This window comes from Syngnathus floridae, chromosome 19 (genome assembly GCF_059516105.1).
Source record: "Syngnathus floridae isolate MCC-2025c chromosome 19, RoL_Sflo_1.0, whole genome shotgun sequence".
NCBI lineage: Eukaryota > Metazoa > Chordata > Actinopteri > Syngnathiformes > Syngnathidae > Syngnathus > Syngnathus floridae.
Window position 1 is genome coordinate 7,824,447 of NC_142431.1, and position 24,587 is coordinate 7,849,033.

The window sequence follows — 24,587 nt, forward strand, 5'->3', positions numbered from 1 at the left end:
GCCCCCGGTGCTGAGACCCACCAGAGACGTGTTGTCGGCATATTTCAGCACGCGGTTGCTACCGTAAGTTGCAGTGCAGTCATGCGTTAGCAGGGTGAAGAGCAGCGGACTGAGCATGCAGCCTTGGGGGGCCCCCGTGCTCAGCGTGATGCTGGCGGAGATTTTGTCGCCAACACGAACCACCTGAGGCCTCTGACAGAGGAAGTCCAGTAGCCAGTTGCAGAGGTAGGTACTGAGGCCCAGCTTGTCGAGTTTGCAGATGAGTCGTTGTGGCACAATGGTGTTGAATGCGGTCCACAAACAGCAATCTCACATACGAGTCCCTTCTCTCCAGGTGGGTGAGGGCTGAGTGGAGGGCAGAGCAGACGTACCGTTTGGCTCGGTACGCAAACTGGAAGGGGGGGGAGAATGGATCTGATGTGCTCCATGACAAGCCGCTCAAAGCACTTCATGATGATGGGCGTCAGTGCCACAGGGCGGTAGTCATTGAAGCAGGACGGAGCAGGTTTCTTCTGCACAGGTACGATGGTGGCAGCCTTGAAAAATGAAGGGACGATGGCCTGCTGCAGGGAAATGTTAAAGATGTCCGTGAAGACACCCATCAGCTCCCCAGTGCAGTCCTTCAGCGCTCGACCTGGGATGTTGTCAGGGCCCGCCGCCTTACGGGTGTTGACAGCGGCAAGTTTGCCGGTTCTGTTCGTTTGTTCCTCTTATCCTCTCTTCCATCTACCTTTTCCCTTCAATAAACCCTGGTTCAAGCTGCAGTCACCCTGCTCCATTCCGATCCGTGACAGTAAACTAAACTGCAATCACGTTTGTAAATGAATGGCTTCTGGTTTTTGAAATGTAAAGAAATACTGGTGATAAAACAACAAAATTACAATAACTGCATTAACCATCAAAGTGAAGTCTAACTGTAACTGTAGTCTTGAAACAAATCTGAATAAGGAAAAACATTGCAATAAAATAATGCAAACAGCTACCGCTATTGTTGGGGAGCCTGAGCCATAACTCGGATGGTTATGCTCTTTTCGCCCCCGGGTGTCGGTCACAACACATGACGGAAGACGTGGTTCACTATTGATTGCTTTACTGAATTATTGGCAAAAAAGTAACAGGCACTATAGATACAATTAAATGCATGTATTTCAATTAAGACCAACGATTTTTTGAGTGTACTTGTTAACGTGATAGAAATTGTTGTGCTCTCATAGTGGTGTTATGTTTCCCCCTGCTGTTTGTTTTGGGAATCACAGGGTTCCTGCCGATTTTCTATGTGGGCGTGTTCTAAATAAAACTCGATCTCTTCCGGAGCAAGTTGAGCATAGATGAAGACGTGAGTGATTCTTCCTCCGTAACAAATATCAAGTTTACTGGTTATCATGCCCTAAGATTACTATGTCAACAGGTTATGTGCCCAGAAGGGATGTTGTAAAGTAGATTGTGTTTTGATGGAGATGAGAAGAATTACGAGTTATAGGAAACAAAGTTTCTTGGCCACCTGCGACTGCAAGGGCTGAAGGCGACCATTTTGAATGAACCAGCCGACGGTTCAGGTGAGGAAGATGAAGAGAGTGATGCAAATAAAAATGAAGAAGCTTATGCTGAATTGATACAGTTCCTGGACGACAAAAGCCTCGCTCTGGTGATGAGAGATGCTGCTGACAATGGGAGAAAAAGCATTGAAAATATTAAGAAAACAATATGCTGGTAAAGGCAAACAGCGTGTGATTAGCCTTTACATTAAACTGACTTCCCTGCATAAAGCAGCTAATGAGACTGTCAGGTTCAAAATCAGCAAAAGGATCAGCAGACAAAACCAGTGAGGCAGAATGTTGAGTCTTTTCTCGCGAGGAGTGCATCCAGACTTACAGCAGTCCGACTACACTAAAGATCTGTCACACCCCTCGCTCTTTTTATTTTGGGATACCCTACCCACAATGTGAGACTAGCCCCTAACAGGTGGGGGGGAAAGCATGGCTTAGTCTCAAGAGAAACAAAAAGAGCGCAAGGACAAAATGCTATGTGAAACAAGTAGTCACAGACAAGACGCCATGAGAAAGGAGTGCAAGGACAAAATGCCATGTGCAGACATCAACGAAATGGATTGAGCTATCAGCAACTTTCTTGGATTCCCAGAGGTGTAGAAGGTCAGGAAGCTCCAGACAGCATCGTATGACTTGTTGTGGCCTGGTGGACGTCTGCAAGGCGAAACAGCAAGCATTCTGCGCAATAATCTTATTAATAAGTACTCATTAGGGAACGCATGATAACATATATGTACAATTTATTTAACAGCGTGTGATTAACCTTTACATTAAACTGACTTCCCTGCAGAAAGCAGCTAATGAGACTGTCACAGACTATATTATTAGGGCAGAAACTGCTATTACGGCACTGAGAAATGCAGATGAGACACTAAGTGATGGACTTTTGGTTGCAATGATTCTGAAGGGGTTGCCAGAGTCGTTCAAGCCCTTTACCATTCACATAACCCAGAATGATGATGACAAAATGACATTTGCTGAGTTCAAGACGAAGCTGAGAAGCTATGAAAGCACTGAGAAGCTAAATGCAGGCAACAATGGTGATGGTGTAACGAAGGTGAATGCGTTGAAGGAATGGGGTAAAAATACAAAAAGTCCAGCCTAGCTTCAAAAACAGATGTGCTCAAACCTCATTGAATAAAGTACATAAGCAGACAAGTATATTCACATATTAAATCAACAAAAGAAACATTTTAAGCATATAATTATACCTACACACCAAATCGATAAAGAAGACATAACTAGACATTTTTGATAAGTGGTAATGAGAAATGTTTTTATAAACTTTATGATCTGATATATTTCTGAGCACTTTGAAATAACAAATGTTTTTTGATATATTACCTAAATAGCTTAATGACCCTTAAGGAACTGTGTAATGCATGCCTGATGTTTTTCTCTAAATCATGGACACGGCCAGAGTCGTCTTGACCGTTCAGTACTTGATTGTATCTTATGTTTTGACTAATGCTAGACGTCAGTTTTTGATTACAACTGAACGCTCTGCACAGAGGGAAATATTTTGCCTAACAAAGAAAAGATACGGTTTGAAGCATGATTTAACTAAGAATATAATGACATGAAGTATCAAAAGAACAAACTTTACATAGTTAGGGAACAGCAATAGATTAATGATGTCACAGCCAAAAGCTAACATAATTTCGTACAAAATGACAAAATTGAAAGAATGAGGTACGACAGTGTATGTCCAAGATTGGAGAAGAATGTTCACAGGAAGGTCACGTGGAGATAAAACCAGTAGGTGCCAGAGGGAGCCAGCCAAGGACTCGGCCAAAGATGATCGCCCAGGCCGAAAGACGGGATGGAAGACAACAGCCCCCACACACACCGAATCGCCCATAACCAGCACCCACTCCCATGGCGAACTTGCCCCACCCCAAAGACTCATCACCCATCAATCTCGGCCCACAATGTGCTACTGAATATAAGCTGATCAAAGAACCTTGAACATTGCCTTTTCTGAATGGAGACTTTCTGCTCTTGAAGGGCCCAGCGCTGTATTGTACTTTCCTGAAAACAGAGCTTTCTGAACAAGAATTGTGATTGAACTCAACCAACCTGTGTAAGTCTAATTTCTGCTTCAGTGTCTTAGCATTTTCCTAACTCTGAAGAAATCAAACGAGCACGCAGTGAGCAAATTGGATAACAGGTGATTGGCAATGGCTTTTGCCGTGAGGCGCAGATAGCGCGCTCCCTAAATTGTGGACAAAATCCAACAGCGTCCAAGCTGAGAGCCAGTGGAAGAGAAACCATGAACAACATTACTTGTTTCAACTGTGACCAGAAAGGACACATGGCAAGAGTGTGTCCAAAGGAGCAGCAGCAGAGACAGAAGCAGTGGTGTACGATTTGTAAAAATGCTACACACAACGACTCCACGTGCAGAAGGAGAGATGATCGGCGACAAGTAACCGACACAGAGGAAGAGCAGCATGGATATGCGTTCAAGATAAGTGACTTTGAGCGCAGTGGATCAAGACAAGGGACACTGATGGTCGACACAGGAGTTCAAGAAGTTTGACAGCAGCTTCAAACCAGAGAACCACGTTTTGGAGTCAGCAGACGGGACAAGGTTAAGCGGCGTGGCAACAAAGAGAGGAGACGCAGAGGTGGTCCTGAAGACAAACAAAGGTCAGCGAATGAAGGTGACATTGAAAGGATCGCTACATATTACATCCTACCCACAGGATATTTTTTCTGTGAAGACTGCAACGTCAAATGGTGCCAAGGTGAACTTTGTAGCTGGTGGCGACCAGCTCATTCACAAGGACGGCACCAGCTTCAACATACATGAGTACAACAGGTTGTACTACCTGGACATGTACAATGGTGAGACTAATGATTGTCATGCATGTTATGATATTCAAACATGGCATGAAATATTAGGTCACTGTCTATGATGATGTGGCAAAACTGCCTAACGTTGTTGAAGGGATGAAAATCAGTGGTTCTGTTGAAAGAGCTAACGCAGACATGGGCAAACTACAGCCCACGGGCCACATCCGGCCCACGGGGCCGTTTAATCTGGCCCGCCAAACCTGAATAAATTGTATTATTAAACTTTTTTTGGGTCATTTTCCCTGCAATTACTATGTTTCCCCAATAGATGGAAAGCGCCCGCCCGCGCATTTACTCCCGGAAGCCGTGTCAGAAATCTTGGTGCACACTAACAAGTGCGTGTACGTACTAAGTAGTACGGACCTGGCACACTCTGCACTCTATTTCCATCAGTGCCGAATTTCGAGTGTGGGCTGTGACGTCAGCATTCTCGTAATTCGCGCGCTGAGCTTTCAGATAAAGTTTTATGCTAATGCCACCCACAAACCTTCCCCTTGAATCCTTCCATTAAAATGAGTGGCCCGAGGAAAAGAAAGGTGGACGTGCCGAGTGTTTGAAAAAAGAGTGGACAATTTGGCTCGACCTACGTGTGAGCAGATGTTCAGCCACATGAACGTCAACAAAGCCCGTCACAGATCTAGGTTAACGGACCGACACCTCGGCTCTATCCTAAGAATTACGACAACAAATTTTTACTCCAGACCATGATGCACTTGCCGCCTTATTTTCGGCAGCATTTTGGTGCTACTTTCGTCACATCATTTGCCTCCTCATTTGCCTAATTAGCAAAAGTTTTAGCCAACATGGCGAAAGTTTTAGAGAAAAAAGGCGAGGATCGTGCAAGGGGAATAGACAAGTCGAACGGGATCAGGAACTGCTTCAGATGGGCATGGCTCGAGAGCAGCGTCATCTTACAACTCGAAACACAAAGACGCTCTTAAAGCAATGCTCGAGAGGAAAGCCAGACCTTCTGACCTGAGGAATAAAGTGGGGCAGGCGTGCGTTGTCGGTCGGCATACTTGCGGTTCTGTTCAATGGACCAGTGAAGGGCCTTGACGGCGTTGGACCAAACGTTCTTGCAGTGTCGTATATGGTGGCGAACAGAAGTGACTGCTCTCCTTCTCATCAGCTGGAAACCGCGGCGGTTGATAACCTAATGAAATCTTGAACGGGGAGAGTCCTGTGGCAGAGGAGACATGAGAATTGTGGGCATACTCTGCCCAGGGGAGAAACTGGTTGCACTCAAACGGGTTATCGGAGCAGAGACATCTGAGCGCGGCCTCAAGCTCCTGGTTCAAGCGCTTGGTCTGCCCGTTCGTCTGGGGATGGTAGCCCGATGTCAGGGAGACCTTAGCATCGAGGGCTGAACAGAACTGTTTCCCCACCTGGGATATGAACTGGGGACCTCGATCGGACAGGATCTCCTGCAGGATACCATGGAGACGGAATACGTGTTTGACGAGAAGCTGAGCTGTTTGGAACGCAGAAGGGAGCTTTCTGAGTGGTACAAGATGACATGACTTGGAAAAGCGGTTGACGATGGTGAGTATGGTCGTCATTCCCTGTGAGACGGACAGGCCTGTCACAAAATCTAATGCAATAATGGGACCAGGGGCGGTTGGGTATGGCGAGAGGCTGTAGAAGACCAGCAGAGGGTCTATGGGAGGACTTGTTGCGAGCGCAGATGGGACAGGCGAGAACGTATTCCCTGACGTCCTTGTAGACGGATGGCCACCAGAAGCGTCTGGTGATCAACGAGATGGGTGCGACTGGTCCCAGGATGGGCTGAGAACTTGGCCGAATGAAACCAGTGAATGAGGCGAGGACGGACTGAGGAAGGGACGTAGGTCCTTCCCCGTGGCCCCGCGCCTGGATCAGGTTCCCATAGCTGAGCCTGAGCAAAGAGCCCCTCGATATCCCAGGAGAGGGAGCCTACGGTGCGACTGGGGGGGGAAGGATGGAAGCTGGTTCCTCCACTGACTTGGCGGGAGCGAATTGGCGGGACAAGGCGTCTGGCTTCGTGTTCTGGGAGCCTGGGCGATAAGAAATGGACAAATGAAAACAAGAGAAAAACAAGGACCAGCGAGACTCTCGAGGATTCAAGCGTTTGGCAGACTGTAGATACGACAGATTCTTGTGGTCGGTCCAGACCAGCACGGGTTGCTCAGTCCCCTCCAGCCAGTGACGCCACTCCTCAAGCGCCAACTTAATGGCCAAAAATTCCTGGTCACCGACATCATAATTCCTCTCTACGGGTGACAGACGTCGGGAGAAAAAGGCACAGGGGTGAAGCTTCCCATCAGAGTCCAAGTGCTGTGACAAGATAGCCCCTACTCCTTTGTCGGAAGCGTCGACCTCCAGGGTAAATTGGTTGTAGGGATCTGGATGAATGAGAATTGGTACCTGTGAGAACTTCTCCTTTAAAGTGATGAACTGATGAGCGGTGTTGGCTTCTTGAGTCCAGGTGAATGTTGTCTTGGTAGAGGTCAAGGCTGCTAGGGGTGCAACTGTCTGACTGTAGTTGCGGATGAATCGGCGGTAAAAGTTGGCAAACCCAAGGAAGCGTTGGACCTGGTTGCGGTTCTCAGGAACAGGCTAGTCCAGGACGGCCTTGATCTTGTCGGGGTCAGGCCGAACTTGACCTCCCTCGAGAATGAATCCCAAAAATGTGACGGATTGTTTGTGAAACTCGCACTTCTCAGCCTTGACAAATAAGCGATTTTCCAGGAGACGCTGCAGCACCAGGCGGACATGATGGCAATGTTTGGAGAGGTTCCATGAATAGATGAGGATATCATCAAGGTAGACAAAGAAGAATATGTTGAGGAAGTCCCGAAGGACATCGTTGACTAGGGCTTGAAAAACTGCGGGGGCGTTGTTAGGGTTTTCCAGGTTATCTTTATCATAGGATTATGTTGGAATGCAACAGGTAATAAATACCTTACCTTGTCCTCCTTATCACAAGGTCGTAAAACATCCCCTGACATGTTTAGACTAGAGGACAAGGGCTTTAGCCAGTTTACCCAAACCCCCACTCTGTTTCTCTTAATAAATATCCCATCGCAGGAACGAGGGTTCAGACTTCATTCCTTGAACGAGTGAACTCTCCACCTGCAGGTGTCCAAAAGGACTTGCTTGTCTCCCGTGTGGTTCTTGCAAAATAAGTTGGAGTGAGCAAATCTCTAACATTTTGGTGCCGAAACCCGGGATCCCTCATACCCGCTATCTGGCTGACGAAGGAGGACGTGCTGCATTGTCGACAAGCCAGCGTCCATTAGGAGGACCTGGAGAAGAAAGTCCTGGGAAGAGAATTCTTCGCTGGGCCAGCATCTTAGGTCTGCCTTCGTCTGACAGAGGTGGATTGACGGGACCCGGCAGTGCAACGAACCAAGGGAACAAGTAAGTTAAAGGCCTTAAGTTGTGTGCACGAGAGATACGGCTTTGGTTTGTCCGAGCTATGAGATACGGCTTTGGTTTGTCCGAGCTATGAGATACGGCTTTGGTTTATCCGAGCTATGAGATACGGCTTTGGTTTATCCGAGCTATGAGATACGGCTTTGGTTTGTCCGAGCTATGAGATACGGCTTTGGTTTGTCCGAGCTATGGGATACGGCTTTGGTTTGTCCGAGCCATGAGGCCTAAAAAAAGCGCTGGAGTTAGTGTGATTGAGTGTGTGACTGGTAGGATAAATTGACTAAAAAGCAGTTCTAGCGTTGATCCACGGCAATAAAACAGGCTAGTAATCTGTTGAAAGGTCAATTTAAACCTGCATTGAGGATCCTCAAAGAAAAAAATTTCGAAAAAAAAATTGTAAAACCTTAAACTACTAGAATTAAGATGGGAAATAAAAACGGTAAATCTCTACCTCTTGACGGAGATGAGAAGTACATGGCGAGTAGATTTCTTAATTGTATGCAATATATGCCGAAGTGGAAGAAAAAGTATGGAGTAGAAGGGAAGTTGAGAGTTGAAGTATGGAAGATAGTAGTTGATGTTTTAGAAGAGAGTGTGAATAAAAAGAAAAATGGGCTGAAAAAGAAAAGAAAAGAGAGAGAATTGGATTGTGCTAAAATGTGGTTGAAAGCTTCACAAGAAAGAAGAGAACAAATCCAAAAGACAAAAAATAGAAAGTTGAAAAGTGATGAAGCCGCCATTCAATTGAGATTTGAAAAAGAATTCTGGGTACATAGTGGCATCCCATTCAATGATGCAGATGAGAGTGCTTATCAGCAACATCTTAAAATTCCGCTCCTCACTGGTTTCCCCCCTGACTTGGGCAGTTGGGTGAGAAAACACTTGGTGGAAGCGGACACTGCTTGGTTTACAAAAAACATGCAGTGGCCCAGAGACGCTGACAAAGGGATTGAGAAAGGCAGAAGTTTTGATGTATTTCATCTAGATGATGATAATGATCTAAATGAAGATACAACAATCTTCTACCAAAGTTCCCAAAGGGGCAGAGGAAAAGCCAAATTTTTAGCATGACAAGCTTCCTCCTCTTTGACCGCTTATGCTCATACAGAGAAAGAAAGAATAGATGCCCATATGACAGCAAAACATGTCATTGTCAGATTATTAGAATTTTTTTAGATTATTAGAAGTCTTGTCCATCCAAGAAGTATGACAATGCTGTTTGTATGCCCAAATTACAAATGACTAGAGCTCAATTTGTGTTACACTAAAGTTAAAATATGCAAATCAAGTGGTAAAGAAATGCAACTTGCTTCTAGAAGATAAATAAATAAAATTAGAATGTGCTGTCCTCGTGTGCATGGGAGGGACCAGCTCATGATCGACCACAGGAAATGGCCAGCCTGTGACGAATCATTGTTGCTGAGACCTACCTTCTGCACGCGAGAGCTGTGCATGTGTGTGCGTATGTGTTAAAGTTAAAGTTAAAGTCCCAATTTGATGAAGATTGGCTAAACTTTTAGTATAAAGAAATTTGCTAGACTGTTGTCTATTCAATTTACACCGCAGAACAGAAACAATTTTGGCAGATAAAAATGAGAAGAAAAGAGAGAAGTCTGTTTGCGAGCAGAAACTAATCCACACTAGTGCATGTTAAGTGTCGAGCTCACATGAGAAATTCGATGAAGGAAAAAAAAAAAAAAAAACGACAGAACATGCTTTCAGGAATTGGAAGAAGCTAAATTGTGAATTTAAGATTTTGCAATGCTACATTTGATAGGAATAATTGATTGGTTGTGTTATAAGATTATACAAAATTCTAAATGCAAGCTAAATCTGAGAGATTGAGTTCTTCAAATTTAAAAACAAAACAAAGCAAAAATTCAGATTAATTTGCCAGTTGTTTGTTTTAGTTAAGTTTTTTTGGACTGGTGGATTGTTCTACCAGGAAACCTGAGTTGAAAATGATATATGAATGCTGTGTGGTGAGCTTGGATGAATTGGGACCAATGTGATAGTATGACTCCTTTTTGGAGACTGTGTGAGATGCATATGATGAGCATTGATGAATGATTGCCTGAATGAGAGGTTGAATGGTTGAAGTCGTTGGCGACTACTATAGAAAATTAGTAGAGCGACTTTGATGAAAGAGTGATTTTGAGCAGGTTGAATGTTAGAAAGAAACACGTAGCTTTTGGATTGATAATTAACTAGAGAAAAAACTGGAGAATCAGTAACACATGTAGAAGATGTGTGAACTGAGAAATTGAGAAGCGTTTTGGAAAGAAAGTCAAATTAAATGATGATGGTATGATCGTATGTCGTAAAGAACGCATTCTCCCAAAAAGTTTGTCAAGGTGTGAGGCATGGGCGTTGCCAAGCCTCAAAAGGGGGGAGTGAGTAGGACAGATAGTGGAAGATAGTAAGAATACAACACTTTATGACAATGAATTTTCGAATACATTTGGTGTTATACTGTGGTAATTTTTTTTTTTTTGTTCTGGTGTAGATAGGTTAGCAACACGAGAGATTTAGAGGTTCAAAAGAAAGACAGTTAAAAGAAAACATTTTTGATTTGGACAATTGCAGGCTAACAGGAACATGAGAACGATAAGAACTACGAGGTGGGATCCAATTTCATTGGGGAGATTGAGAATTCACAGCACCATACTCTAAGTCACATTTTTGAGCAAGCATGACAATAACATGTGAGAGGTCAAGACATACAGATCAGGGCTTGATGTGGAAAGCAGACCTCAATGAGTTGATTTTCAATAATGATACTGAAGACAACATACTGTCCGATTAAATTGGAACTATAGATAAAATGTAGCTAAAAAAAAAAAAAAAATAGGATGAGTTGCAGGATTTACGATATAAAAACGAGACCGCTGTTATTAGAAGAATTTGAAGTTTGGTAAACAAACGTTACCAGCAAACTGATGGAAGCAGCTACATTTGGAGATAGTCTTACAAGTTTGACGTCCCAGCCTGTCATTCTCAGTGTCAGGGTCCCTGAAAGCCAATCCGAGTCTTCGCCTGCAGCCGTGAACAACTACAAAATGGTGCCTGGCTCTGAAGCACCTTTGACCTTTGGCAAAGGACAAGAAAAGACTCCTGTGCTTGGAGGGGGACAAGTACACTCCGGAGGACAGACAACATCCTCGGGGACGAGAAAAGACAGTGAAAAGCGGAGGAACTCACAATGATGAAAATTGACTCATTTGAACAATGGACTCATTCAAGAATGATGGATGGGGTCGCTCTGAAGCAACAACAAAAGAACACCAACTTGAGAGGGTGACGTGCGGCAAAAAGATATGGACTTGGAGTGTCCGACAACCAAATCGCACTCCTTGGTACGGCGTTACCAAATTTGGTGAAGCTTCGTTCAAAGTGGAAGGGAGATTCATTGTGCACTGAGTTTGACAGAACTGAGGAGATTTGATAAACAAATAAATAAAAATTTGAAAAATACGTAGGGCTCCAGAGAAAAGCATTATAATCAGAGATTGAACGGATTTGGATAAAACAAATAGGCTAAAACGGTAGGAAACAAGAGCAAGATCTGGTGTTTTGGCTCATCAAGCTTAAGACGTAGAGGTCGAGTTATATAAATTTTAGAACAGGACATTTGGCAGTCAGGGGGGAGCTAGGTTGCTCAATGTACCTATTCAATACAATAGTAAGGTTTTTTGTACCACAGTGGAGGTTGGATGGTCAGAAAGTTAGGTACGTTCAATTTTTGACATTCACACAATCATGCATAGGAGTCACACGGCGACAGTTAACAAGACAAGGACTGCAATAGGGGCCACATACGACTGCACCGACAGGAAAAAGTAGAAGCGATAGAGCAGAGTATGGGATTATATGCTCAAACGTCTGCTATACAGTTACCAATAGGAGATTCTATCAAAAGAAGCAACATGAGAGATGGATTAGAATCTATTTGTCTGTGTGTTCTGTGTGGGTGTGAGCTTGTGAGGAGAAAGAAGGCATGGGTAAGACAATCTCTTTCAAACCAGGAAGCAATAAATGGGAACGCCCCTGTCATAAATAGTTTTTGGTTAAAGGGAATCATTAGGAGGTGTTCAAACTCTTCCCGCAAACACTCCTATTTACCAGTTAAATGGGCACTACAATTGACTACGAGAGTTGCAAGCAACAGATAAAGAGCAGTCCTTGGCAGATTATATGATCAGGACGCTCAAACTGTGTCAAAGAGAAATTTACTGCCGCTTGATCTTTCCTCCTCACAGGTCGACAACCCCATCAATCCAGGAGACTGGGTCTACATCGAGGTCATCAAAAGAAGGAACTGGGCCAGCCACGACGGGAGGGACCATTCCAAGTCTTGCTGACTACACATGTTGCATCCAAGGTTGCAGCACCCACAAATGCATTAACGACGACTGCTCTCCAGGAGGAAACTGGATGGGAGCTTTGGACATCACCGCTGTGTGCCAGGATGAGAGCCGTTTTCAAGGTGTAAGGGCTCTACTACCAACATGGCTGCACCATCGGACGGGACCTACTTCATCCAGAAGTTCAGAGGCACTGCCTCACCTGCATCCTATGAGTGTACGTGCCTGTTCAGTACGGATCGTGGTTTTGTGGTCACAAGAGTTGTCCGATGCTGCCTGCCCACTGGACACGAGCGTGTGCGCCAGTGTGTGTGACGGAACACACCTACAGACTACAACATCATCAGCTGACGAAAACACGAGCACATATACAACTTCTTAGACGTGACAGATGTGATAATGATAATGAGACGTGGATTGCGTAGATGCTGTTCTGTTGAGCATGTGTTACGGAAACTTGTTGATTTGACCATCAAATATGCTTCGCGCGTGATGGATACAATGATGTACTGTTTCTGTGTTTTTCTTTTTCTTTTTTATTGATAGCATTCTGGTCGCCTAGGCCAAAGGGACCGTGTAAGAATTTTCCTGCTAATAACATCTGGCCAGCAGGTTTTTCGCTTACACAATAAGTTTGATCTGGGGTATTAAGGTGATGCCTCATCTTCACTGGAAAGTGTTGCTATCATTGTTGTTTTTTTATTTTTCCTATTCTTCTTTCTTCTTTATGTATATATATGTGTTTTTTTTTCTTACTTGTCTTTGTTATTTGGGGTAGCATAATCATATGATAAAACAGGAGGGAGATGTTAGCGTTTTCCAGGTTATCTTTATCATAGGATTATGTTGGAATGCAACAGGTAATAAATACCTTACCTTGTCCTCCTTATCACAAGGTCGTAAAACATCCCCTGACATGTTTAGACTAGAGGACAAGGGCTTTAGCCAGTTTACCCAAACCCCCACTCTGTTTCTCTTAATAAATATCCCATCGCAGGAACGAGGGTTCAGACTTCATTCCTTGAACGAGTGAACTCTCCACCTGCAGGTGTCCAAAAGGACTTGCTTGTCTCCCGTGTGGTTCTTGCAAAATAAGTTGGAGTGAGCAAATCTCTAACAGGCGTTGCAAAGTCCAAAGGGCATGACAACGTACTCGAAGTGGCCTAGCGGGGTCTTGAAAGCGGTCTTCCACTCATCTCCCTGACGGATCCTGACTAGATGATATGCATTAGGTCGAGCTTGGTGAAGATGGTGGAGTCCTGGACTAGTTTGAATGCTGATGAGAGGGGGGGAGAGGATACCTGTTCTTGACGGTGATGAGGTTGAGGCTACGGTAGTCAATCCTTCTTGCCCACAAAGAAGAAACGTGCCCCCAGGGGTGAGGAGGATGGGCGAATGATGCCAGCGGCCAGTGATTCATTAATGTAAGTCTCCATAGCTTGTCTCTCGGTGCATGAGATATTGTAGAGCCTACTAGACGGTAGCGGGGCTCCGGGAAGAAGCTCTATGGCACAATCATAGGGGCGATGTGGCGGTAAGGATGAAGCCTTGCGCTTGTTGAAAACCTGTCTTAGGTCATAGTATTCTCTGGGCACTTGTGAAAGATCCATCGGACCAGGTTCCTCGGGTGCTACTAGGGGCGGGCGACATGGCACGGCAGACTGAAGACAAGAGGACAAGCACGTCGTGGACCAGGACTCGATATGGCATTCTGACCAGTTGATCTGAGGGTTGTGTCTCTGGAGCCAGGGGAAACCAAGTACAAGGGCTGACTGTCTTACGGGGAAGACATAAAAGGAAATGATTTCACGATGGTTGCCAGAGATGATTAGCTCCACGGGTTTGGTGTGTTGGGTTATGCTAGAGAGCCCTCTCCCATCCAGGGCAGAGACAGCGAGAGGCGTAGGCAGAGGCTCTGTCTCGACTTTGGCTCGGGAGACGAATTCCTGGTCGATCAAGTTTCTCTCGCACCCAGAGTCGACCAGCGCGGATAGCTTGTTGTGATGGTTGTGCACAGACATCATGGCGGGTAGAGAGAAGCGAGGAGACTTAACACTTGTTGGCTGGTCCGGTGGTCCTCCCCTCAAGACTGTCGGACCCGCTCTTTTGGCCGAACTGGACAGTAGGCAATGAAATGATCCGGAGAGCCGCAGTACAGACACTGTCGGGACTTGCGGTGCTGCTGCAGCTCCTCCGGGGAGAGTCGGGCCCGGCCAATCTGCATGGCCTCAGGTTCTGAAGAGGACTGGCTAGGCGATTGCCTGAGCGGACTGGGCCTGGTTAGAAAAAATTGTGATCTCTCCTCCGTCCGCTCCCATCAGGAGCTTCTCCGTCTCTCCCTAATTCGATTGTCCAACCTAATGTCCAGGGAAATCAGGTCGTCCAAAGTCCCTGGTTCTTCCAGGACTGTCAGTTCGTCCTTTAAGGACTCATTTAAGGCTTGAAAAAAAACGTTTTCAAGGCTACAGGGCCCCACCCAGACGCAGCTGCTAACGTACAAAACTCAATAGAGAAATGTGACACGGTGTTGTTCCCTTGCCTAAGCCCCCACAACCAGCGAGACACACCGGTCTGATCGGTCTTGGTCGAAAAGGTCTGCTTAAATTCCTATAAAAACTCATCATAAGAACAGCCAAAATGCCTGCAGTCGGAAATCGGGCTTCTGCCCAACATAGCACCTTGCCCGTGAGGAGTCCCTAAATAAACGAGCTCTTAGCTCTGTCGTGGGAAAAAGACTGGGGAGACCGATTAAAAAGTAGCGAACATTGCAGGAGGAAACCTCCACAATTACCACCTTCTCCTGAGAACTTCTCCGGATGAGGGGAACAAACCTCGCCAAAGTGCAGACTCGGCGGCGATATTGAGGAGCTCGAGGCGCCAGCTGGCGGCAAGGGGGTTTCTCTGACCTGAGTGTTTTGAAGCAATCTGGTCACATGTTCCAGTTGCTCGTTGGTTCGCTGCTGCTGCTCCAGGAGGGCTTGGAGAGTGGACTCATGGGATTGGAGTTGGCGTTGCTGTTCTGCTAGGGCGCGTCTGAGTGGCTCTGCTGGGTCTGATCGGCCTGAGTGTTCTGTCATCGCTTTCACAATTGATTTGACCCACATGCAGAAACACCAACTCAGACGTCCAGAATGAGTGAGGAGTATTTACTGGAGGAGCTGCGGTGGAGATAGAGCGGGATGATTGGAGCCAGGAGCACGGAGCGGGGCAGCAGTTGCGGAGCGTGAGGAGTGGATCGGGGTGGATCTTGGCGGTGATTGGTGGAGGGAACCTACGAGCAGGATACACAAGACTTGGTCAGAGAATGAACGTGGCTGTGGCGGAGATCTTACTGCAGACTGGAGGAACAGAAGAACGTGGCGTTGATGAGCAGGAAGAGAGCTATGAGTGAGATCAGGGAGCTAGAGGCACAACCGTGGAGGTGATCACACTGAAGGGACACTCAGGCGACGAGCAGTTAACAGCATGCTCCTTAAGAGCTCTACTTTAACGAGCCTGATGAGCTGCACCTGGGCCCTCTGCACTCTGCCACTCTGCTCACGGTTGTTCCCTGTGGACAAAAGAAGTAAGCCACCCCGGACCCTGACATGAGCCCCCTCCGGGGCGTTGCCCCTGGCTCCCTGCGGCCCCCAATGGGGGCCTGTGGGCCCTTTGGCCCCCAGTAGGGGCCTGTGGCCCCTGCAGCCCCCAATGGGGGCCTGTGGCCCCTGCAGCCCCCAATGGGGGCCTGTAGCCCTTGCAGCCTCCAATGGGGGCCTGTGGCCCCTGGCCCACTGCGGCCGTCATTGGGGGGGGCCTGTGGCCCCTGGCCCCCTGCGGCAAGTGGGGGGGCACAGGCCCCCCAGTGGGGCATGCGGCCCCCAAACCCCGGCAACCTTTCAGTTTTTTTTCATTTGCCGTTCTCATCGCTGTTTATTTAGAGGTATTCTTTCACAGATTCTTCAAGAGGATATTTGGTTCGAATGTTTGCCGTTTGATGTGATTTCGCCTCATTAGATAAACATATTTCAAAAATCTGACCTGCAGGCGCTGAAGTGATGGAAATTATTATTCATGATAACAGTGTCGTATATAACTAGAAAATGCAATTTCTGGAGAAAATGCGTGCGAAGGCGAAGACTTTGAATAACTTCTTGGGGAATGATGACGAATGATGTTGAAATGAGTTGAACTACTTGAGAAATGTAGAAAACAGAGGTGAAAAACGGAGTTTCGGAGAATTTGGTGGAATTTCGGAATTTTGGAGAATTTGGTGGTATTTAAATCTGAAAATGTGGAATTTATGCTAAGTGGGAATTTGGGGAATAGGTAGGAAAAAGATGAAGAGTTGAAAGTTGAAATGGGTTGAATCGGTTGAAAAATGTAGAAATTAGAGAAGAAAAACACATTTTTGGAGAATTTGGTTGAATTTCAAATTTGAATATTTGAAATTTTTTGTAAGGGGAAGTTGTGGAATAGGTAGGCAAAAGATGAATACTTGAAAGTTGGAATGGGTTGAATCAGTTGAAAAATGTAGAAATTACAGTAGAAATCGAAATTTTGGAGAATTTGGTTGAATTTCAAATTTGGAATTTTTGGTAAGTGGGAAGTTGTGGAATAGGTAGGCAAAAGATGAACAGTTGAAAGTTGGAATGGGCTGAATTGGTTGAACAATGTAGAAATTAGAGTAGAAAAACAAAATGTTGGACAATTTGTTGAATTTCAAATTTGGAATTTTTGGTGAGTGGGAAGTTGTGGAATAGGTAGGAAAAAGATAAAAAGTTGAAAGTTGGAATGGGTTAAATCGGTTGAACAATGTAGAAATTAGAGTAGAAAAACGAAATTTTGGAGAATTTGGTTGAATTTCAAATTTGAAAGTTTGGAATATTTGGTAGGTGAGAAGTTGTGGAATAGGTAGGCAAACGATGAACAGTTGAAAGTTGGAATGGGTTGAATCAGTTGAAAAATGTAGGAATTCAAGGTGAAAAACAAAATTTCGTGAAATTTTGTCGAAATTTTAAACGTGAAAATGTGAATTTTTTTAATTTGGCAATTTTGGGAATGTTGAGAATCATTCCGAATGTGGTTTGAATGTGCTGAATGATGTAAATTTAAAAGTGGAATGACGTAAATGTGAAATGTCGAGTCTTGCATTAAGAATGAATGGGGGAAAATTTGTCGTAAATTTGCGAATTTTGCAAAATCTGAAAATTTTCAGAACGAGAAAAATGTAAGCGCTCATCTCGTGATGAGGACGTTCACTTTTGGGGTTGAAATGTTGAAACGGGTTTAATCGGACAAAAATTGCAAAAGTTAGCTAAAATTTAGCTATTTAGGGCACTTAATGTTGAAATAAGGTCACTTCCGGTTTGATTTGGGTCACTTCCGGTTTGATTAGAGGCACTTCCGGTCCAGCTGAGGTCACCTCCGGTTTATTTGGGGTCACTTCCGGTTTAAAAGGTCACTCCCAGTTTAAAAAGGTCATTTCCTGTTTGATCTGGGGTCACTTCCGGTTTACCTAAGATCACTTCCTGTTTACCGAAGGTTACTTCCGGTTTGATATGGGGCACTTCCGGTTCATTCTGGGTTCATTGGGGGCACTTCAGGGTCAATCCAAGATGGCCGCCACACTGGAAGTGGGAGTGAAGGAGGTGAATAAGGTAAACAGAGTGAATAAAGTTGGAATGGGTTGAATCGGTTGAAAAATGTGGAAAAAAGAGTAGAAAAACGAAATTGTAGAGAATTTTTGGTAAGTGAAAAGTTGTGGAATAGGCAGGGAAAAGATGAACAATGGAATGTTGGAACGGGTTGAATCGGTTACAAAATGCAGAAGTGAGAGCAAATGTTTAATCCCCATAGAGAATGAATCGGAATTAAAAGAAAAAGCAATTGCGCCAAAATATTTTGAAATTTGGAACAAAACGAAAAAAAACAGCTTCAGGAGGTTCACTTTTGGGGTTAAAATGTTGAAACGGGTTCAATAGGACAAAAAATCCAAAGGTTTGCGACTAATGTAGCTATTTAGGGCAGTTAATGTTGAAATAAGGTCACTTCCGGGGTGATCTGGGTCACTTCCGGTCTATTTGGGTCACTTCCGGTTTGATTAGAGGCACTTCCGGTCTAGCTGAGGTCACTTCCGGTTTATTTGGGGTCACTTCCGGTTTAAAAAGGTCACTTCCGGTTTACCTAAGGTCACTTCCTGTTTACCTAAGCTTACTTCCGGTTTGATATGGGGCACTTCCGGTTCATTCTGGGTTCATTGGGGGCACTTCAGGGTCAATCCAAAATGGCCGCCACACTGGAAGTGGGGGTGAAGGAGGTGAATAAGGTAAACAGAGTGAATAAAGTTGGAATGGGTTGAATCGGTTGAAAAATGTGGAAAAAAGAGTAGAAAAACGAAATTGTAGAGAATTTTTGGTAAGTGGAAAGTTGTGGAATAGGCAGGCAAAAGATGAACAGTTGAATGTTGGAACGGGTTGAATCGGTTAAAAAATGTAGAAGTGAGAGCAAATGTTTAATCCCCATAGAGAATGAATCGGAATTAAAAGAAAAAGCAATTGCGCCAAAATATTTTGAAATTTGGAACAAAATGAAAAAAAACAGCTTCAGGAGGTTCACTTTTGGGGTTAAAATGTTGAAACGGCTTCAATCGGACAAAAAATGCAAAACTTAGCGCCTAATGTAGCTATTTAGGGCAGTTAATGTTGAAATAAGGTCACTTCCGGGGTGATTTGGGTCACTTCCGGTCTATTTGGGTCACTTCCGGTTTGATTAGAGGCACTTCCGGTCTAGCCGAGGTCACTTCCGGTTTATTTTTGGTCACTTCTGGTTTAAAAAGGTCACTTCTGGTTTAAAAAGGTCACTTCCGGTTTGATTTGGGGTCACTTCCGGTTTACCTGAGGTCACTTCCGGTTCATTTGGGGTCAATTCCGGTTTGATTTGGGGCACTTCCAGTTCATTCCGGGTTCATTGGGGCACTTCAGGGTCAATCCAAGATGGCCGCCACTCTGGAAGTGGGGGTCAAGGGTTGAATTGTGAAAGCATAATGGAAGTGAGGGTGAAGGCGGTGAATATGGTAAGCATAAGGTGAACAAAGTGAATAAAGTTGGAATGGGTTGAATCGGTTGAAAAATGTAGAAATTAGAAGGGAAAAACTAAATTTTTGGAAAATTTGGTGTGAATTTCAAAATTGAAAGTTTGGAAATTTTGGTAAGTGGGAAGGTGTGGAATAGGTAGGCAAAAGATGAACAGTTGAAAGTTGGAACGAGTTGAATCGGTGGAAAAATGTAGAAATTAGAAGTGAAAAATTAAATTTTGTGAAAATCACACTAATAGGTCTTCACCTTCACACTAATAATAAAGGACAGCAATAACAATAGTGTGAAGGTCTTCACCTTCACACTAATAATAATAATAATGATAAAGGACAGCAATAACAATAGTGTGAAGGTCTTCACCTTCACACTAATAATAAAGGACAGCAATAACAATAGTGTGAAGGTCTTCACCTTCACACTAATAAAGGACAGCAATAACAATAGTGTGGAGGTCTTCACCTTCACACTAATAATAATAGAGAATGGTGTAGAATAACATATGTGTGAAGGCCATCGCCTTCACACAATAATAATAGAGAATGGTGTAGAATAACATATGTGTGAAGGCCATCGCCTTCACACAATAATAAAGTGAAGGAGTAGAATAACATATGTGTGAAGGCCATCGCCTTCACACAATAATAGAGAATGGTGTAGAATAACATATGTGTGAAGGCCATCGCCTTCACACAATAATAATAATAATAATAATAATAATAATAATAATAATAATAATAATAATAATAGACAATGATGCAGAATAACATATGTGTTAAGGCCATCGCCTTCACACAATGAGAATCACTGACAGTAGTTTTTTGGTGAAATATTTTTTTAATGCTGTTAATAAAAGCATTTGTTTTCAAAAAGGTTTTTTTGAATATCCATGCTTTCCGACCTACTAAAAGTATCAACCTTTTATGCAATGACCTTTACATGTCATTTCTATTACTTCACACAAACACTACATCCATCTGCTCTTGGTTCAGCCCCTCAGTCTAAATTTAGAACCAATTTCCGCCCGCCAGTCAAAACGTTTGCCCACCCCTGAGCTAACCCAAACTGTCAGGTGTGCATTCATAGGAAGTACACTCAGAGTAGAAACAGAGAGCCAGACATCAGAGCTGTCACGAATCGGGTAGAGCAGGGCGACCAAATGCAGCTTGGACCAGGGTTTATTGAGGGAAAAGGGAAGTGGAATGAAGCATCAAGGGAAACAGACGGGAACTAGCAAACTAACAACATGGCAGACTGACTGACAAGGATGGCAAACAGAAACAGACTCGATAACGACAGGAACCAACAAGACATCAGACGTGAAGAGATCAAGACATGACGACAACAATGATTCGACGGGGAGTGAGGGGCAGACAGGACTCAAATACAAAAAAGGTAACAAGAGACAGGTTACATTAATTGAGGTGACACAGGAGGGGAGGGGCGAGGTGAACAGAAACCATGGTAACAGACATAATAAAGCAACCGGGGACGAATCGGGACAAGAGAGGGGAGTTAGCTGGGTTTCGGCTAACGCGTGCAGATCGCAGCGCGGAGCTCTCTGGAAAATCAAAGGGAGGTGGTCTCTGTTTCTACATTAATGAACGTTGCTGTACTGATGTCACGGTGTTGAAAGAGTTTTGTAGCCCTCTCCGAGAAACACTTTTCATAAACTGCCGGCCATTCTATTCACCACGGGAGTTCTCCTCGATCGTTATGGCGGCTATTTACATTCCACCACACGCACGTGCGAGTGAAGCCACGCAGATGCTGGCTGACCAGGTGACAGACATGGAGAAACTTCTACCAAATTCACTAATCATTGTTCTGGGTGATCTTAACAGGGCGAACCTCGCACACAAACTCCCCAGATACAGACAGCACATAACGTGTACCACCAGAGGGGCACAGACACTGCTACACCGTAATTAAGGATGCATACCACTCTGTGGCTCGTGCAGCTTTAGGACTCTCGGACCACTGTCTACTTCATCTGATCCCGGCCTACAGGCAGAAACTAAAAACTTCTAAGCCTGTGGTGAGGACTGTGAGGAAGTAGACAGTGGAGTCAAGGCAGGACCTCCAAGCCTGCTTTGACTGCACCGATTGGGGAGTTTTTGAAGCTGCAACTTCAGACCTGCATGAACTCACTGACACTGTCACATCATACATCCGTTTTTGTGAGGATCTGTGTGTGCAGACTAAGACCTTCTGCACGTACAACAACGAGAAACCTTGGTTTACACCGAACCTCAGGAGGCTGTGCAAAGTCAAGGAGGAGGCCTACAGGAGCAGCGACCAGGACTTGTTCAAGCAGACCAGAAACACACTGAACCGAGAGGTCAGGAAAGCCAGGAGGTGTTACGGGGAGAGCCTACCTCTCTGCCAATCCTGATCCCTCAACAGTGTGGAAAGGTCTGCAGAGCATCACGGGCTTCCAGAAAGGAACCCCCCGTCCTGTGGAGAGCCCAAGGCTTGCTAACCAGCTAAACAGGTTCTACTGCAGGTTTGATCGATCCTCCCACACAACGGGACCTCCTGCAGCACAATCTACATACTCACCTCCCCCCACAACTGCTCTGTCCACACCTCCATCATCGTTGTCACCCACTCTCTCTCATGCAGAGGCTGCGCCCGCACTCCAGATCCGCGAGGAGGAAGTGTGCCAGATGTTCCGGAGACAAAAGATCAGGAAAGCACCGGGCCCAGACAGCGTGTCACCTTCTTGCTTGAAAGTTTGTGCTGAGCAGCTGGCACCACCTTTGCACGGATCTTCAACCGTTCCCTGGAGCTGTGTGAGGTGCCCTCGTGCTTCAAGAGCTCCACCATCGTTCCAGTGGCCAAGAAGCCCGCCATCACAGGTATGAATGACCATAGACTTGTCGCACTGAGATCTGTGGTCATGAATTCTTTTGAGAGGTTATTGCTGAACCACCTGAAGGATGTCACGGCCCCCCTGCTTGACCCCCTCCAGTTTGCCTACCGGGCAAACAGGTCGGTGGATGATGCGGTCAACATGGGACTGCACTACATCCTGCACCACCTGGACACCCCAGGAACATACGCCAGGATCCTGTTTGTGGACTTCAGCTCGGCGTTCAACACCATCGCTCCTGACAAGTCAAGTCAAGTCAAGTCAAGTTTATTTGTATAGCCCTAAATCACAAACAGTCTCAAAGGGCTTCACATAGCCAAAAATTGACAATTATTCTCAAAGCATCCCCTGATCATAAGCTCCCAAAAGGGCAAGGAAAAACTCAAAAAACCCCTGGCAGGGGAAAATGAGAAACCTTGAGAAGGGACCACAGATGGAAGGATCCCCTTTTCAGGATCACCAGGTTATAATGGATGCAGAGAGTGCACAAGTAATACATAATATGAAAATCAATGAAAAAATGGATGTCGGAGGTGCCCTCGGTTGTCCTGGCCGTGTCTTCAAGGGGGTTGAGCTGCAGTTCCTTCATCTTGAATTGGTCCCCGAGAATCCAGCTAGCCGCGATCAGCTTTTGAGCCACCTAAGCCAGGGGAGGGGGTGGGCAGAGAGAACAAAACAAACTCCGGCCAAATCGGCCATCACAAGTTAGTTAAAGGCCATCTCATAGAAATGTGTCTTTAAACGTGTCTTAAATGTTTCTACTGAGGTAGTAGTTCTAATATCCATTGGTAGGGCATTCCAAAGCTCTGGAGCCCGAATAGAGAATGCTCTAGACCCTGCAGACATTTTCTTGGCCCTCGGTATAACTAAAAGACTAGCGTTTTGCGAACGAAGGTTACGAGACGGAACATAAGGAACGACTAGGTCGACGAGATATGAAGGCGCTAAGCCATGCAGTGATTTATAGGTTAGTAGAAGAACCTTGAAGTCACATCTTAAATGGACCGGGAGCCAATGTAATTTGGCTAATATTGGGGTAATGTGATCAAATTTTCTTGACCGTGAGAGCATCCTCGCAGCGGCATTTTGCACTAACTGTAGACTTTTGATACTGGACTTAGGAAGACCAGAGAATAATACATTACAGTAGTCCAGGCGCGACGTAACGAACGCATGTATAATGGTTTCCGCATCCCCGGTCGAGAGGATAGGACGAATCTTAGCAATATTACGAAGGTGAAAAAACGCAATCCTGGTTATATTCTTAATGTGTTTTTGAAAGGAGAGCGTTTGGTCAAACATTACCCCGAGATTAGTTACCGTATCACTCTGAGTGATAGTCCGGTTATCTATAGTTATAGTGGTTTCCTTAAATAAGTGTTGATAACGAGTAGGACCAATTATCAACATCTCAGTTTTATCTGGGTTAAGACGAAGGAAGTTGAGAGACATCCATTGCTTGATCTCCGCAAGGCACGCCTCGAGATTACAACAGTCCCGTGGATCTGTCATCGATAACGGCATATATAATTGGGTGTCATCCGCGTAGCATTGAAAGCTAATATTATATTTACGTATTATGTCCCCAAGCGGAATCATATAAATATTAAATAAAATCGGTCCGAGTACCGATCCCTGTGGAACACCACACGTAACATTATAAAGCTCAGAGGACGTATTACCATGGACCACTCGGTGCGTCCTGCCTGATAGATAGGAATTGAACCAGCTGAGTGCTGACCCTGAGATACCAACACAACTTTTAAGACGCCCTAATAAAATATCAAAGTCTACAGTGTCAAAGGCAGCACTAAGATCGAGTAGTAACAATACAGACGACGTATTTGAATCCATAGCTATGAGGAGATCATTAGTCACTTTAGCAAGTGCTGTCTCTGTAGAATGATTAGCTCTAAAACCAGACTGAAAGGAGTCATATCGATTATTAGCGACCATGTAATCAATAAGCTGCTGCGCTACAACTTTTTCGAGAAGTTTTGCTATGAATGGGAGGTTTGAAACTGGCCTATAATTACTGAGACAGTCCGGGTCAAGATTTGCTCGCTTAAGTAGTGGTTTGATAATAGCGGTTTTAAAGGCTATTGGCACTATCCCAGAGGAAACAGACAGATTGATTATATTTAAGACGGACGGTCCTAAAATTGGAAATAATTCTTTAAGACATCCTCCAACAGAAGCTCATCCGGGTCACGGGGCCTGCCTCCACCTGTCAGTGGATCACCAGCTTCCTGACCAACAGGAGACAGCGTGTGAGGCTGGAGAGAATCACATCTCACACCCGGACCACCACTACTGTTAGGGTTTTTCAGGTTATCTTTATCATAGGATTATGTTGGAATGTAGACTATAATGATTAACCAATCTTGTCTTGCTCTCACAACGCAGTAAAATAAAGTGGTTGCATTCTCTGCTTGATTGACCAGCTGCAGAGGAA

The 24,587-nt window shown here is 44.9% G+C and overlaps 1 protein-coding gene and 1 long non-coding RNA gene across 3 annotated transcripts in view; both read left to right on the forward strand.

Annotated features, from left to right (window-relative positions):
- The window catches only part of LOC148382024 (uncharacterized), a 30,987-nt gene extending 18,916 nt beyond the window's left edge, over positions 1–12,071 (forward strand). The window contains exons 2-3 of one of the 2 annotated variants that reach the window (XR_015854509.1): positions 91–4,199; positions 4,274–12,071. This is a non-coding gene — a long non-coding RNA (uncharacterized LOC148382024). Of the gene's footprint in view, positions 1–90; positions 4,200–4,273 lie in introns of those variants that run through there. The other variant, XR_015854508.1, reaches the window with a different exon arrangement.
- A 5,710-nt stretch (positions 12,072–17,781) lies between these two features.
- LOC148382025 (uncharacterized) lies at positions 17,782–24,027 on the forward strand. Its single transcript, XM_088362670.1, has 4 exons — positions 17,782–17,823; positions 21,514–21,598; positions 21,664–22,118; positions 22,199–24,027. The coding sequence occupies exons 1-4, from the start codon at positions 17,782–17,784 to the stop codon at positions 22,409–22,411; spliced, it is 795 nt and encodes a 264-aa protein (XP_088218796.1). The 3' UTR covers positions 22,412–24,027.
- The last annotated feature ends 560 nt before the right edge of the window (positions 24,028–24,587 follow it).

Excerpts from the sequence above, each read along its gene's own strand:
- LOC148382025 (XM_088362670.1), top strand. The coding sequence starts at position 17,782 with ATGGCCGCCACACTGGAAGTGGGAGTGAAGGAGGTGAATAAG. Across the intron at positions 17,824-21,513 it reads GAGTGAAGGAGGTGAATAAG|GAGGCTGTGCAAAGTCAAGG; the intron begins GTAAACAGAGTG and ends ACCGAACCTCAG. Across the intron at positions 21,599-21,663 it reads GAAACACACTGAACCGAGAG|TGTGGAAAGGTCTGCAGAGC; the intron begins GTCAGGAAAGCC and ends ATCCCTCAACAG.